Source organism: Leptidea sinapis, chromosome 4, assembly GCF_905404315.1.
Source record: "Leptidea sinapis chromosome 4, ilLepSina1.1, whole genome shotgun sequence".
NCBI lineage: Eukaryota > Metazoa > Arthropoda > Insecta > Lepidoptera > Pieridae > Leptidea > Leptidea sinapis.
The window spans coordinates 1,722,555-1,740,649 of NC_066268.1; the positions used below are offsets into that span (position 1 = coordinate 1,722,555).

Here is an 18,095-nt window from a genome sequence, read left to right on the forward strand (position 1 = left end):
TCATTTAGATGTGCTAACTTTCTATGCCATTGCTGCATTTTGCTTGCTTCGCAGTAATTAGCTTTCTCTTCTATGTTTTTTTAACGTAGTACAAACCGTCTGAATGTCTCTCTGCTTTTAACACAATTTTAATCACGATAGCATTTTTTTGTTTAAATAAAACTGTTCCACCTTTGTCTGTTATTTTTCCAACTGACATTAGATTTGTAGACAGCGATGGTACGTACAAGGCTTCAGTTAGTTTCAGATTTGGTATTTTATAGGTGTAAAGTTTTGCTGGAACTCGTCCTTCGATTTGTGCAAGACAGTTTTCTGATGCTAACCTTAACGTTTTGTTATCAGCTTTGTCCATATTAATGAATCTTTTCAATTCATGACTCATATGTGACGTACATCCGCTGTCAAGACACCATTTCTTAATTTTTTCTTTATTATCAGACGTATTTAGGCATGTTTCTTCTAAGCAACATAGACTTGCATTATTTTTATTAACTCGGTCCACTTTTGACCAGCATTCATGAGCTTTGTGTCCTTTCTTTTTGCATTTAAAACATTAAACAATAAAGTTTTTATTTTTGCCACGTTGTCTACTATACAGCGCCTCTTGTTCAGAGTTTTGTTCACTTGTACTAGCTACATTTTTTCTTGCCTCAGCTTCTTCAATTATCTTTATTTGCAAGTTGTCTGGATCTGATAGATCATCCCTGGATTCTATTGCAATTCTAAAATTTTCAAAAGATTGAGGTAAGCTGTAAAGCATCATAATACTAAGAAGATCTTTATTAATTGGTATGTCCATATCTGCTAGTTTATCGACGATATCCATAAATTTATTCAAGTGATTGACAATATTATCACCATCTTTCATCTTCTTCAATATCAACTCTTTTAATAGGCTTGCTTTTCTTCCAGGACCTTTGCTATAATATATGCTTTCTAGCGTATCCCAGACATCTTTACTTCTTTGACAACTTAGCTCGGCTAATGCTAACTCATCTTTTTCCAAATAGTCATTCAATGCATCACCTTCTCGCGTTGGTCTCTTAATTTTATTTGAAACATAGCTCCAAAGGCCAAGTTTTAATAGTACGGCTTTTGCATGGATCCTCCATATATCGTAGTTTTCTCTTTTCAATTGTTCTATGTGCACGTGATTACTCATTGTTCTCTTTTATCCCCGTTCCTGGGCCCATAACCTGTTATATGAGATAGAGCAGAGTATCAGCAGTAGACTATGAGCAAATCATGGCATTCACCATTATTTAATATAAGAAAATAATTTTATAAATTAATTACAACTTCTTATAAGCATGACAACGTAATAACCGCTTTGTAGTCATAGTAACCAAAAGTCACTAATTTCTTCTTCTATGAGTAAGACCTCTATGATACACATCTACGTTTTTCATCTGTTTTAGGTCAAAGATAGTTCAAAAAAACAGCTGATTAAGGTTGAGGGAATCATAGTTTTTGCGAAAACTTAGAAACTCGACAGCCAAATGTTATAGTTGACCTAGTTGGTCAACTATCACCACCATCTTACATGAATCACATTACAATAAGATGATGGTGATAGTTATTACAGACACAATATTATGTGCAACATTATGGTTATTTAGGATTGAATTGTTTATATTATGCGGTTATCAGTATAATAAGATGTTTGCCGGATTGAAAAAAAAGTTATAGTCTTCATATGTGAAGACTATCCATGTAAGCCCTATCCAAAACCACAATTTATCGCTGGTTTGCTGAATTTCAACGTGGACGTGTCAATCACAGTGATGATCCCCGTCAAGGTCGTCCAAAAACTGCAGTCACGAAAAAAAACGTTGATGAACGAAGAACGTCAGTACAGTGAGAAGAAGACTTGCTGAAGCAAATTTGAAACCCCGAAGACCAGCGAGTGGCCAAAAACTCGAGAGACAGCGTCGAGTAGCGAGACTGCGATACGCCCGTGAACACATGCAGTGGGATGAAGAAGAATGGTCAAGAATTTTGTTTGCAGATGAGTCTCGATTCTCCCTTTACACTTCTGATGGAAGGCGAAGTGTTTACAGGCGACTTGGTGAGCGGTACCTTCAAGCCTGCATCTCAGAAAGAGTCCAATACGGTGGAGGCAGTGTACATGTATGCGCTGGCATATCTTCAGAAGGTCGCACAGAGCTAGTAGCCATAGAAAATGGCACCCTCACTGGGCAAAGATATGCTCAAGAGATTCTCAATGAGTATGGAGGGCCGTATTTAGCAAATATGGGTGATGGATCGATGTTGATGCATGATAATGCCCGGCCACACACGGCTCATATCGTACAAGAGTATATTCAGGAGGTCGGTATCAGCGTGATGGCTTGGCCATCAAGAAGTCCTGATCTCAACCCGATTGAACACGCCTGGGATGAGCTTGGGAGGCTAGTCAGAAATCGCAGATCACCACCTACCCTTAGGGCACTAAAGCAGGCCCTGGTAGAAGAATGGGAGAATATTCCCCAACATCGGCTCCGAAACCTAGTGTTCAGTATGCCAAACCGGCTCGAAGCTGTAATCAGAGCTCGAGGCGGCAATACCAGTTATTAAAAATTAAATAACATGTGATACATTTTAGTTGAATTTTTTTACACTAAACTAAAAATGTCTATTTTCATTGTTTTATCTTTTTTAAGCTAAAAATGTTGGATAATGTATAATTTTAGTTTCTAAGAATTAAAGCCTATAAAATTTGCAACAAAACGTTTTTAACCTTAAATCACTACCTTCTATAGTTAAGAAAAAAATTTAATTTGAAAAGTGTGATACTTACTTTTGCAGGCCAGTGTAGACAACATTTTTCCAGCGCTTCTTCAAAAAGGCTTGGATATCCTAGTACTGCTACTAGTCAAGATATACCGGGTAAGCTTTGCCTGGGGCTATCTTCCAGAACATTGGACTAAGGCTAAAGTACTATTTATACCTAAGGCAGGCAGAAAGGACTACTCCCTGCCAAGCTCCTTCAGACCCATAAGCCTTACCTCCTTTCTCCTGAAGGTTATTGAGAAAGTCTTGGACACACACATAAGAGAGGATGCTCTAAGCCTAAAACCCATTCATAGTTCTCAACACGCCTACTGTAGAGGCAGGTCTACAGAAACGGCCCTTCGACAACTTGTGGATAAAGTCGAGAAGGCGTTACAAGACAAACAGATTGCACTCTGTGCGTTTCTAGACATTGAGGGCGCCTTTGACAATACCCCGACAGACACGCTAGTGAAGGGACTAATTAACAAAAATGTAGACTCCACCACTGTCAAATGGGTAAGGTCAATGCTCTCAAATCGCAAAGCTCTAATCTCCCTCCATGGGACATCACTGGAGCTATACACTACGCGAGGTTGCCCACAAGGTGGCATTCTTTCGCCACTTCTATGGACAGTAGCAGTAGACGAACTACTTAGTAAGCTGGCAGAACTCAGGATTGATGCACTAGGGTACGCAGACGACCTAGTTATTATCGTCAGAGGTTTCTGCCAAAGCCTACTAAGCTCTATATTGCAAAAGGCGCTAAACAACACCTCACAGTGGTGTACAGCCAACAAACTGTCAGTCAACGCAGGAAAGACTGTTATAGTGCCATTCACGAGGAAACGGACACTTAACAAACTGAAGTCCTTGAACGGCTCTACTTTAGAATTCTCAGCTGAGGTTAAGTATCTGGGAGTCACATTCGACCAGAAACTCACGTGGAATTCTCACATCGACAAAGCCGTGAAAAAGGCCAAAACAACCTTGGGTGTATGTCGACGTCTGGTAGGGAGACATTGGGGAATGCGCCCCAAGATCCTCCTATGGCTATTCACAGCAATTGTGAGACCAACAATCACATACGCCTCCATTGTGTGGTGGAAGAAAGCCAGCCAGAAAACAACTGCAGACAGACTAAATAGCCTGCAGAGACTTGCCTGTATGTTGGTAACCGGGGCCATGACGTCTACTCCTGGTGCGGCCATTGAAGCAATGCTAAACCTACCGCCTCTTCCACTGTTCATACAGCAAGAGGCGAAGGCAAGTATGCTGAGGGCAATCGCCCAGGGGGGTTCATGTAACTGGATGTCGCAAACGCTTAGGACTTTAGAGGACTCAGTTCTGCGAGACCACATATTAGGCATGTTACCTGATCAAATGATTCCACAATTAATCTCTGTTAAACACTATATCGTGGAAGTACCTTCCAGGGACGACTGGATGAACAACAAAGTCACGTGGAAGGACGGGAGCCTCATGTGGTTCACCGATGGGTCCAAAATGGAAAATGAAGTCGGCTGTGGGGTCTATGGAGAACGCCCCAGGTTTAAATCCAGCACAAACCTGGGAAGCTTTACCTCCATATTTCAAGCAGAGGTGTACGCCATCCTGGAATGCGTGGAAACCAATATCCAAAAAGGCTGCTTCAATCATAACATATACATTCACTCTGATAGTCAGGCAGCATTGTTGGCTTTAGACGCTGACTTGACGTCGTCTAAGTTAGTCAATAATTGCGTTGAATGCCTGAATTCATTAGGCATGAAAAACAGAGTGATTCTCAGATGGGTCCCAGGGCATGCTGGAATCATAGGCAATGAAATGGCCGATGAGCTCGCAAGAGCTGGGGCTAAAGAAGCTAATATGGTCCGGAACCCATTTGTGGACTGCCCAAGAGCGCCATCCGAGACATCCTGAGTAACCAATGTAAACAAGAAGCACTTAAACGCTGGAACAACTCTTCAGGTTTAAACCACTCTAAAGCACTGATAAGGGCATTCAACAGTAGCTATGCGAATGAAGCCCTATCATTGAACAGGAAAAATCTATGCATACTCACTAGGATGCTAACCGGGCACTGTCGCCTAAACAAGCACCTCAGTGTGGTCGGCATCAAAAGCGACAAAGCTTGCAGGTTCTGCCTTGAGGATGATGAAACACCTATTCATCTACTCTGCGACTGCGGCCCACTAATGCATAAGCGTAACACAATCTTTGGTGACTACTTCGTGCCACAAGATAGTGTTTGCAACACTCGCGTCAAGGAACTACTGCGGTTCGTAAAGGCGGCAGGGCTTGACGATGAGCTTTAGTATGAGTGGCGAACACAATAGTCCAATTCTGGACGCGGTGTTACTAGGAATCTTTTAGGACTAGGAAATATCCACCCTCTTCAAATAATAATAAAAGATGTTTGCCATGTAAAGCCCGTAGGAGTTACCAAAATACATATTGTAATGTATATCGGCGCAAATACTACAACACATCTATTATAAAAACGAAAATAATAACTTTAAAAATTTTACTAAAAATTAAATCGTAAATCATTATTTGATTACACTGTGATGAAAAATTATTTTTAAAAAGAATTAATCAAAAACAAGTGCTCGTGCGCCGAGCCCTATAAATATGGTCACATTGTCGGTACTCGAGGCATTCATGCTCGTGGGTAGTCATAACTTTGCCTGTAGAATATACGAAGGTCGTCAAATACTCTTGCAGTTTTCATTCGATGATCCAATTATGAGTGATCACCAGCAAGTTGACAATTGTGACGACATACCTTTAAAAAACAATGCGGAGGCGCTTTCTTCGTCATCGAAGGTGGGATAAAGGATTCAAATTAACTTAATTTGAATTTACCGATTATTCGATGTTATTTTTGAAGGTATATTTAAAACAAAAAAAAGAGTTACATAGCTACTGTTTCCAAAGCCATGTGATAGTAAAAAATATTTTTCGCTACCCTCATACGTACAAATTGAATTAAGTGTTTGAATTTATATGAAATTCATTTATGTGAAAATAAGTTCAAGCTACCGTCAATATTTAAGACTTAGCGTTTGCGTTAGTAATTAAAGGGAGTTGCTATTTTGTGATTTTATTTTCTGTAAATCGTGGTAGTAAATTAACTAATGCGCTAAGCTATGACATATCATAACTTGTGAGTTTTCCGAAAGTGTCGAGTAATAAGTCCCATGATGCTGAGAATGAGAGAAACTTTAATTATGATGTTTACAGTTGTACTTTGCTACGAATTTTGGTAACATACAGGAACGAGTGTGCTGCAATGTGTAGTGCAGAACAGCGTGTGATGCCGTTTCCGTGGTCGTGGTTGTCGGCTTTAAAAAGTAAGTCTGAGAAAAGACAGTCAAAAACTATAAATAATTAATATAGCAAAACAACGTTTGCAGAAGCTACAGAAGAGTATCAAAACCAATCACCCCACTCGTTTTTTAAAATAACTTAAATAATATCACGTTCCATCCATATATTATGTGTCTTAATATTGTGTATTACGGAGTTGTTATTTTTTTTGTTATGCACTATGACGTTATAGTAGCAACGTTTAATGTGGCTGGTTCCCATGGCCTCGGCATTTTTTTTCTTATAGTTCCTTTTTCGGGTTTTAAAATTTTTCATTATTATATAGCAATATAAATTATCGAATAAAAATATTAAAAAAATAGATGCATAGGTATTATTATTTGTAGAAAACAGTAAAATAACCAAACTCTTTATATAATTCATTTATTTAAATTGTATAGTATTCACATTGTCGCTACGCGTTTCATTAAGAAACATTAGCTTCATATACAAAATGAGAACACAATATTACAAAATAACTATGTTATTAAGAAATGCAGTGGTCGAACATAAGCTTTACAATAATAGTAACTAGGGCCGCCTCGTACGCAGGGGGCGCTGGTGAACTTAGCGTAACTTATACTTAAATTAAATGTACTTGGCAGTAACAACAGGCGAGACTTCCAACGAATATTACTCTTTACTTTTAATACTGATCTACGCCAAGTGCTTTTTGTATTAGCGCCATCTGTGTGATTCACTGTGGTAATGTTTTTTTAATTATTTGTCTTGCTATTTATACATGATTCAATGTTATGTGCGTGGAAATATCTTAACATTTTAAAGCAAAATAAAGAGAAATATTAAGAAGTAATCTATTATTATATAAAGTATTAAAATAATAGATCAAGTGAAAAGAAAATAATTTTGAATTGGTTAAGATAATTATAGGAAAGTTTAAAGATATATAACCAAAAAAAATTATAGAGCGATAGATTAGACTTTGATAGTGTTTTTATTTAGTCAACAGTGTGTCATATTTTTTAGTTTGTGAACAAATATTTATCTTTCGAGTGAAACATGTGAACAAAACAAACGCCACTATTCAGCCAGGACGCGGGTGATCACCGCTATATTATTGTAAAGAACCAACCACTAGATCGAGCCTTCGAGGGAATGGACAGATAAAATTTTTGGCATTGGTTTTGAATATCGTCGAATCACAACAGATGTCGCTATAATAGACAAATATCGCGCTATTGACATTTATATTCGGTCAAATCGAAATTCCGTCAACATAGGCATACCAATAAATGTGCATCTCAGTGACTATTTTAAGAAGCCTGGAAGTAATAATTATTTTTCGATTTGAATAATTATTATCTACTTATACTTATATAAATATTAAAATATCGAACAAACCATTGATGGAAAGATTAAATAACTCTTTGAAGGAATTAATTAATTGTCTAAAAACACAAACAGAGAAATTGGTGATACTATATTTTATTTGATCTGAATACATTGTTTCTCACCATAGCTCTCTAAGTTAGTTGTCACTGAGACACACAAGGAATAGGATAACATAATCTATAATTGACTAAATACCTTAAGACAGCTAGCGGGTAAAATAAACTAGTTACGCCACCTCTCTGTACTTCGTTAATTCGAACACTAAATACAACTATTGAGCATAAAACGAAATAGGGCAGTCGCGGGTTAGACAAATGCTATGTTGAGTATATGTTACTGTCAAACTGCATACATATCGGGAATATAATAAATGCCCAATTACTAACGGTTTGTGTGAAACTTTCGAGTGATATCACTAGTGGCTAATCAATAAAATATAATTAATATAACCATATGAATACAACATTTTTTATTGCTTCTAGGATGATAATACTTAATGAATTTTAAATGATAAAATAACCTCTCACTCCAGTGGCATTGTTTCTGTCAAACTGACAGTGACAACTTCCGTCAAATAGTCGTTATATTGCCATAGACAAACTGCTGTAAATTTGAGATGTAAGCCAACAATACAATTTGTATTGTTTTGTGTATATCTAAGTTTCACAAAAACCCCAATATATATATATATATATATATCTATATCGCAATTCAACAATTACATCCTATGTAATCACATGCGGAAAAAAACTATAACTAATTGAAAATGCTCGTAATTGTTCTTTTTTAGATAGGCCTTTGTATGTTATAAAATATAATATTATTTCAGGAAGACAATAAAGCGAAAATTAAAATATCCATTCACACATTGCACAGATCAAACATATGACTTTGTAAACGTAAATAATTATAATACTTAGGTAATTAAAGATAACGCGGCGTGCTAATTGGGCTTGTTTAAAAAGTAAAATAAACTTTGAAATAAGTAAAATTATTGTAGTCATGACACAATTTCGTTTTTGAAGCAATAAACGACACAGTACAAGTAATAGAACAGTAGCGTATCTCAGCGGTCTCCTTGAAATTTATACCTTTACTTATGAAAATAAGGGACGAGATGAGCAGGACGTTGAGTTGATGGTAATTGATACGCCCTGCTCATTACAATGCATTAACGTTCAGGATTATTGAAAAAAAAAATCTGAGCGGCAATACAATTGCGCTCGTCGCTTTGAGACATAAGTTGTTAAGTCTCATTTGCCCAGTAATTTCACTAGATACGGCGCCCTTCAGACCGAAACACAATAATGCTAACACAATACTGCTTCACGGCAGAAATAGGCGCCGTTGTGGTACCCATAATCTAGCCGGCATCCTGTGCAATGGAGCCTCCCACTGGTACCTACGTCTGGGGGAGCGCTACGGTTGGTACATACAAACAGATTGGCGACGCAGCTAATATAACTCGGACAGCGACCTGTATCTCGTACGGCGTGGAACTCAATAGTTATGTTCTTAAGATTTCTAAGAGGCCATGCAAATCGTGTGTATGTGTGTGTCAATTCGGGCGCTCTAGTGTGATGTTAAAATACTGTTCTTTTACTGTATTGTGTCACCAATATTCGCCTTGATAAGGCCATCGTAAAACTTTATCATCACCATATATGTTTTGCTAATGATGATTTAGAAAAACGTGCGCCAATAATAATTTTTTGATAAAGTAAAAGACAGTTTTGTAAGATATTTCACAAAATCGCACCAAACTGTTAGCCTGTGTCATGGCTTTGTATACGTGACGTAAATGCTTATATAATATTCACACTTTATTTTTTTATTTCACTCACATTTTATCGGACAAAAGAACATTTCTCATAATATTTTATTGTGAGTAATAAAATGAAACTACAAACTAATTGTTGTCAGCTAGCATATAACAGCCAAAACTTATAAATGTCAAAAGCCTATTTCAATTACAACAAAATTGAAAAAAAAAATAATAATTTTTGACAACAATAATTTTACTAATGGCTACAATGTCACTTAAATATAGAAAGCCCATTGCAGAAAATAAAACCTCAAAATACGACAAAAAATTTAAAAGCAATTTAAAACCTCACCTCCAAACCCTAGACACAAAATTATGACTCCAGAAAAAAAATACTTTTTTCAATTCTTTCACTATGTATTCTAACTTGACTAAATCTATTTTGTAAATTATAGAATCTATGTAATCTGTGTCATAAGTTTGCAGGACATAATATATAAAAAAAATGGAGGCCTGTTTACAGAAAATACCAACGTTTCTAGCTTATCACCAAATCAGAAAAGCTATGTTTTTTATTTTCTTCTTAGGTATTCATAAAGATGTGACAGACCCACAGATCAACATTTACACATTAAGTTTCTTAAAAATAGGACTCAAATTCCACTTAAATAATATTACATATAACATATAAAACATTACATAAATATTGTATAAGTAAACATTGACCAACTTGACATCTATTGAGCCAATCTCTGAAAAATCAACTAAATAATAAAGTTTGGCACAATTTCACCTTTAAAACAATTCTTTCAAAATGAAAATAATATAACTGTTACAAAAACGACAAGCTTCCATTATGGAGAATGTTTTTAATGCCTTTGTGGATGGAAGTAAGATCCAAGTTTTATCAATTCAACTTAAAGCAATTTAGGTTTAAGTTAATTGCCAGTTAAAAGCTACGTTGCTAAAAATAATATTGTTTACAATTCTTGTCTTTTTTTATGAAAATAAGGGACAAGATGAGCAGGACATTCTCTGATCGTAATTGATACGCCCTGCCCTTTAAAATGCGGTGCCACTCAGGATACTAGAAAAACCCAAATAATTCTGACCGGCACTACAATTGCGCTCGTTAACTTGAGACATAAGACGTTAAGTCTCATTTGCCCAGTAATTTCACTTGCTACGGCGCCTTTCAGACAAAAATACAATAATGCTTACACATTGCTGCTTCACGGCAGAAAAAAAAGACCCACAATCTAGCCGGCAACCTGTACAAAGGTGCCTCCCATTGGTAAACTTGGCGTATTCGGCTTTTGGTTTTTGTAGTAGAAAAATTAAAAGAAAAAGTAGGTATTTTCTATGAACAAGCCATAAATAAGAGACACTGTCTCTTACAATTGTATTCCAGCATAATATATGTATAACCCAATTATTGTCAAATGAAATAAAACCTTATTATATGAGATACAATAATTGATTACTACATTTCATTGTTGTGTAATATTTAACATAAAAACTTATTACAATATTATAATAAAATTCCACCTATCGAATTAAAAGTATGCTGGGTATAATTCTTTTTTCCACTCAACAATAAAAAAAAATCAGCAATATTTATAGACCACATTCGCATTAAATTGAATCTGGTACATTTATACTACTACCCACTGTATACAACATTAAATAATCACAACTACAGGATAAGGGTGAGCTCACACGAGCGTTATTAACGCCTACGTTTGTGGCGTTTTTTCACACTGCCGTCAATTATATATACAATTTCTAAACAAAGCCTACATTAGGTTTATGAGTGGTACTTTTCAATAAGCACCATATTTAGAATTACCGCTTCATTAAACTATTATTATCATCATTGTCTCTTATATATGTGACGGACAAAACATATAGGTACATATAATAATTATATTAATATACGACTTGTTAAAAGTGTATAGCTTGAACAAGCATTTAATAAGTGCTAAGTTATTATTATTATTATTCTCGAACGACAAATGGCAAGTATAATGTAATTTTCACAAATTATGTAAATGCGGTCGCGGTGCAGAGTGTTTGTATCTCGGTGAATGACTGCACTGTCACTGAAAGTACAATAATTTTACGCCGTTACTATGTCGGTCCCTGTAGGAGAGAGACTCAAAAGGTTGTACGAGAGAATTCTTTTAGATTGTTTCCACACTTAAATAGTCACTACTCACGATCGCGGGGACATGTGACCAAGCGCATCATGCTACGCCTTAGCTAGTTTTACAAAACCCATTTATAAGCAGATAATGCTGCTTATCATGAGGGTGGCCAATATGGTTGTTCCGTCACTTATTCCGATAAAAGTGGCAATTTAAGTGCAGTGAATAATATTGAAAATTTAACAAAGCAATATTACTTTTTCGCGACCGCACTGTAGATCGTTGAGCGTTACTGCCGCCCGTGTGGTCGAACCCTTATACGCGAACGTAACGCAGTGCTCAGCTTAACAAGAAGGCCTTGACTATCTACCCTCACATCCATTAATTCCGATAATAAGGTCACAGTTTCGCTAATAATTACAACGATATCACTTCTCACTACAAGAATTACTTAGTAGAATTACAAAATTAAAATTTACGCTTCAGTAGAAAATCGCTTTGTCACACACATTAATAATATTTCGCTTACACTAACACTCCACGAGAGACTTTTCGAAGAACGTAGAAATATTGCGATTTAAAAAAAAACTTAAAATTCAGTCAAAATCTTGCATAGCGTCGCGACAAGACTCTACGAATTTACAATAATGTTTTTGTCTCTCGAGAAGTTCAAGTCGTTCGGTAAAATATTTAAAGAGTTACCTTAAGTGGTCGGGGGTTCCTAACACTAAGACCATTAGCAGGCACTAGATACATCGAACCTCCATACAATTGTTAAATGTATAATACATAGAAAAAACAGTAAAACTCGTTATAACACGTACAATTCCACTAAAATGTCCGCAATCACTTCGTAGTCTTTATTATATTGAGATCAATTTTGCCGCTACGCACTAGATTCTTTTGAACGCACGCCGCCAAGCGAATTTGAGTCTTATACACTTTCACACATGCTCACCATTGCCTTGACACAAATTTATAAAACAAACTACTCAATTGTTGCCCAATAGAGCGAAAGAGACTATAGTACCTAATGTACTATCTATCCTTGTTACAATTATTAACCAGTCTATTCTATAAATTCATGCCCCATGTAACATTAGGAGTAGATTTAAAATAGGAACATGTAAAACAGTATACGGTACAGGCACAATTTTATATGTTGATTCGATTCAAAGACACGGGTAGTGGTCAATATTAATAATAATTATAGAGCGCGCCATTTGAACGGAATCAAGATGAACAACCAAAACGGGTGTTCAGTGTTGCCAGCATTAAAATAATTAAATTTAAAAGTCATCTACGTAAAGTAGTTTATTCTAAACAAGTCTGTAAAGCGAGAGGCAATGGTGAAACAATTAACACAAGAACGTTTAGACAGCTACATTAACACTTATCACGCACATAGTCAATCAATACGTAATTGGACGATAGATGGCGCTGAAAACGCTACTGAACCAGAGGGCACGGGGGCGGACTGAACGCGTGTGCGGCCCCGGGTTTCATTGTCTAGAGGGCACTTGGGTCGGGTGGGTTCGTTTGGAGCCCCGAGATCAAACAAGATGGTCTCGGTCGTCGAGCGAGGCGTCCGAGTCGCGTTCGGCGCGGAGCTCTCGTTCGAGATCGAGACTGCGGCGCTCGAGTTCAAGTCGAGCGGGGCCCGCACCGGGGGCCCGTCGCGGGGCCTCTAGCGACGACACCTGAAACACACCAACTGATATTAGTCGGTTAACTGCCGTCATAACATGCGACAAATAGTAAATTATTTAGAAAGAATGAGGGACTAATCTAAAACAGTAAATAAAAATAGTAAACAACATAATACAGAGGATGAAAACAGATACTGAAAAAAAATTTAACGGAAAATTAATATTTTTACAGCAATAAAAGAGGAAACATCAATAAACTGTCTTCAATCAAAGATTGAATAGACATAAGCCCTTACAAACATTTATATAGGCTTGTACACTAGTTTAAAAACAAATTTCGACTCACTGAAAACTTCAGTTCATTAAATAAAATACTTTAAATACTATTAAAAGGCGCGTATTTGTTGCTTAAGATTAATTTTAGTTATTGCAGCGAATTAAGAATAATAATATCTACCAATCATCTCGATGTTTCGTGTGCCTTACAGCCTGCACGATTGCACGTTTAATAATTTGAAACAGTATTTTAGCTTGATACATTACGTTATACTGTTGAGTCGTGTACTATTATAAATACTAACCCCCTTATTCATAATGGTCTGCTAACTTTAAACAGCCGCTTAGGAGTGTTTTTTCTCATTCTGACTTAGGTCAAGCGAAGAAGACAGAGTGAGAATTAGCAATGCTTTAAGTTAGTTAGACTATTATGAATAAGGGGGTAAGTCAAACAGATTCTCCCAGTATTCCAGAAAGCGTCTCAATACGTAAGTCCACTGTCAAGTGTATTGCTGTCTCTTTTATGTACAAATATAAAGACAATGAGGAACAATATTATTATTAAGAACCTACTGGAATACGGGCTTGATATCCTTTAAATAGTCGGATATGTACCAGAGACAAAAGTGCTCATCAAAAGAGCAGACAATTATAACATTAAAAATTAATTAAAGAAATTTTGATATTTAAAAAAACCGACACTTGACTGAAGCGAAATCGCCATCAAAGCTAGGTTAATAATAGGAAATATAAGTATGCTCACGGAGCGAGTCTCCCGGGATTTCAATTTCCGCAAACGAACGTTTTTAGGAGACTGAGACGGCTCAGTTTAATGCCACAAAATTAAGTCTACAGCGGGCTCAAAGAAGTTTTCACTTAAAAAAAATTGCGATAAATGAAAATAGAACACGGAAACAAAATTCAATGTGTTTACAGAATCTAATAAAGTTGAGCTACCCTCTATTTACAGAAAGCTACTAAATATATATTAAATGTGTGATTTTTCGGTCATAAATTCATGTGTTGCTATCGGAACTGTAAAATCACGTAACATTTCAAGATTATTGTTGAATAAACAGAGGGTAACCGTATTATTAAATAAAGAATAATTGCATGCTTAAATGTAAGAATCACATAACAACAGTAATAATTTGGAAAAAAGGTGCATTACCTCTAACCTCAAACTATTGCAGACCGTAAACAATAAAGCACCAATCGTGTGTTCAAATTAAAAAATATGAAACATCGATGACGCTAGGACTTTGCTAGCATTCTTAAAGCTATCATAAAATGGGATCCATGATCACGTATACTACCCGGTTACATTATATCTAGACCTGACGTCGATGACGTCACATTGTCGCGTCACATTGTTGATACGGTGTGCAAAACAAGCATCACTAGGATATTATCTATATATATAAAAATGAATTACTATTCGTTAGTCTCGCTATAACTCAAGAACGGCTGAAACTGGCTGAATAAATAGGAAAATGCTGCTAAATTAAATAAAAACAACAAATTTGTTTTTCCTTTGATGTGTCCATACATAATTTCTATGAGAGAATTTATTGACGCACGGTTTGACAGTTCTGCTGTGAAACAATTTCATTACGACAGCAGGGTGCATATTTTCCGAAGTAATTTTTGATGTTATGATATATTATTGACAAATTCATATAAAAACATTATTCTATTTATTATAATATATAATATACAGAACAACGTCTGTCGGGTCTTATTATTATAATGATGAGGTTAAGTAAAAGAAGTATTTGTTTTTCTGACAGTACTATTAAAGCGACACAGAACAACAGAAACTACAGAATTATAATAACAACAAAAGTGAAAACGTAACAATGAAAACTTCAAAAACAAAGCAGGTGATAGCACGAAAATATAACGGCATGTTACGACAGTGACGATGTGAAGTCATCGGCGTCAGGTCCAGAAATAATGTCACCGAGTAATTCATACAGTTTTTGAGTTAGAATTTTAAAATGGTAAGATGTTCAGCGTGTCTGCGCCTCAAAAACTGGTACAAAAAAATTTGCTGTCAAACATAATATGGTACAGCCTGTCCAGTGGTATTTATACAGTCAGTGGCCTCAATGTTACCTTAGCAAGGCGCCGCGCGGAAGGCGGCCGCTAGGACGGCGCGGGCAGGTGCGGCAGTTTGCTCCCCCAGTACCGGCCGCTCACTCCCGCTCCTCCCCCGCTGGACACGCTCCCGCCGCTCAATCCGCTCCCCTCTTCTGATAAGGCTGCTTGTAGTTTCGCTTCTGAAAACAAACATCAGAACGCTATATTTGAAAGAAAATTTATTTACGTTTTAAGGACTTCTTCCCATTAGACCTAAAATTTTCCGAAGCGGCTGGTGGTAAATAGAATAGTTTAAATACTTTGACATTCAGAAGTGTAATTGTTTAGCCTACATGAAGTGCGTCTAAAACACATCATACAGTTGATACTAACTGGCGACTTGTGATGCGTTGAAGGTGACGGGCGTGCGCGCCAACGGAGTCCGCAGCGAACCCCCCCGCGCACCCGCTGCGCCCGTCGCGCCGCTCGACTGTGCACGTGCAAACAGACAAACATACTTTATCACCAAAATGATCCAAACATAAATCAGTTAGTAGTAGATCACTACTGCTCTATCTCCAATAGAATGGAGAAATAGTGACTCAAAAAATAGTAATAAGTCAATAAGGAAAGTAAGTACTTAAATTAGTTAAGATTAGGTTTACCACTAACGTAGATTTTTAAGTCTAACTAACATGATTTTGAGTCTGTAGTTACTTGAAAATAAAGTTTTATTATTATTATTATAAATGGTAAAAACTACATTCTGCGAACACAAACTGCGTCGAAGTACATAAAGGTATCTTTCAAACGTAAATATTGTTGCGTTAACGACACGTTCTTACTTTGTTTAAACTTAGGACAATAGCGCACTAGCGGCTTGGTTCGGCGACTATGACGCGCGACCCGGTCGCAAGGGTCGCCACCGTTATAACGTTTCACGTTTTTGTGACATCAAATAAATTCAATATACGACATCTTAATAATTAGTTTCAGTCATATATTTTTTTATACAATTATTTTTATACCATTTAATACAACTGAGGACTCTTTAGTGTATTATTGGAATTGAATTGAGTTTCTTACGGCTGTTCCCAATATTCAGTCTATCTCCGGTTGTGACCTACTTGAGATAAAAATCGTAACAATCGTTGACTTTTCTGTCCCAATAAACTTATCGACAAGGTAACTTACCTTATCCGTACACGCTGTCTGTCAATAGGACGACGTATAGCTTACCAGCGATAGAAGTTTGTATGGAAATTCCAATTCACGCGTCAATTCCGATAAGTCATTCTTATCGCCTTATATTGGGGCAGCTTCAGATTATTGACAGTAGAAGGTAGTAATTTATCTCTATCTGTAGATAGTATATTGGGAACGGCCGTTAGTCCACGCGCCAAACTATCATACAATCTCCTTATTCATCAGTGCAATTAAGAAACTTTTCCACGTAGCCTGAGCATATGTGACGGTAATCTCCTACCATCAGATGACCGGCTCCCTGTTTATCCTTCCCGATTCCATAAAATATATCCGGATACAAGTACATCTGTTATAGACCTCTCCTATATCCATAGCAACCAGTATTTCCCTGTTAGAACTTATTAATTACAGAAAGGTAAATGAGTGTTTTTAAACCTAAAGTATCAAATAAAATCGATTAACAAGCATAACTAAAATAACATAATAAATAAATTTAAATATAAATTATAATTATCTTGTGAAAATCATAATTAAAATATGAAACGAAATAATAAAATGTAAAATAAATTAAATTAAATAAAAAAAAACACGTGAGCCGTAGCCAGAATGCTTAATTTACTTTTTTACTGATTCTTAATTTAGTACAATGTATTTTAGTTTCCGACAGTTAGCACGATATAACCAAATTCAATACGGACAAAGAAAAGAACTCATTGTTTTTTTAAATTCAATATTTTTTTTCAATATAGGATTTGTAAGTAGCTGTCTGTCTGTAATTGATGAAATGTAAGGGGAAGAATCCGTCTAACTTTTTCTAAAACGATAAGGACCTCGGGATATAGCTGTTAATAATTTATACGCAGATTAATTCCCGGGAAAATGTGTCTTATTATTAAGTACATTATTTCTTTTAGACGTATTTAAAAACGAAAGATTTGTTGCGATCTTCGCATCTTTCAGGACGGGAGAGACAAACAGACAGACTTCAGACTACTTTTTGATTCTCCTTTATCCCAATATTGTTTTTTCTACAAAAGTAAATTAGCACCAGGAATATTTTTTTAATGATTTTTATTTAACTACCAAGGAAGCTTGACTTCTGACGTGGCATAAGTACACACGCTTTTTTTTAAATCAAAAATGGCTTCCAAAGAGATTTAAATTCGTAACTGGCCACGGCTCTCGCGACGCAACAGAAACGAACCTATTTGTCAGTGCACGTGGCGTGCGCGGTGGCGCGGCGCCATTGGCTCCCTATAATTACATTGTTAGTGACGGGCGCAGGCGCGGGCGCGGGGGCCGCCTCCTCGTCGTGCGGCGGCCGCGGCAGGCGGCGCCGCAGCCACGCGTGCCGCAGCGCCTGGGCGGGGGACAGTCGCTTCTCTGGCTCCCATTCGAGACATCTGAAACAATTTGGAGTCATATTATAACCACTGCACGTTCATAGTAGGCGCATCTCACTCCTTTGGAACT

At 36.7% G+C, this 18,095-nt stretch overlaps 1 protein-coding gene and 1 long non-coding RNA gene across 3 annotated transcripts in view; both read right to left on the reverse strand.

The window, feature by feature from the left end:
* Nucleotides 1-6,511: 6,511 nt before the first annotated feature.
* On the reverse strand, nt 6,512-17,925 carry LOC126980034 (uncharacterized). Of its 2 annotated transcripts, none has more exons than XR_007732945.1 (4): nt 17,827-17,925; nt 15,810-15,906; nt 15,453-15,616; nt 6,512-13,109 (listed from the first exon to the last, which is right to left on the reverse strand). It is a non-coding gene; the product is annotated as an uncharacterized LOC126980034 (long non-coding RNA). The 2 variants fall into 2 exon arrangements; XR_007732946.1 differs by having other exon boundaries at nt 6,512-13,123.
* A 15-nt stretch (nt 17,926-17,940) lies between these two features.
* Nucleotides 17,941-18,095, reverse strand: part of LOC126980043 (dual specificity tyrosine-phosphorylation-regulated kinase 2-like) — a gene marked incomplete at its 3' end in the record, with an annotated part of 178,607 nt that continues 178,452 nt past the window's right edge. The window contains exon 5 of the mRNA XM_050829670.1: nt 17,941-18,025. Coding sequence (XP_050685627.1) covers nt 17,941-18,025 — 85 coding nt within the window. The remainder of the gene's footprint in view (nt 18,026-18,095) is intronic.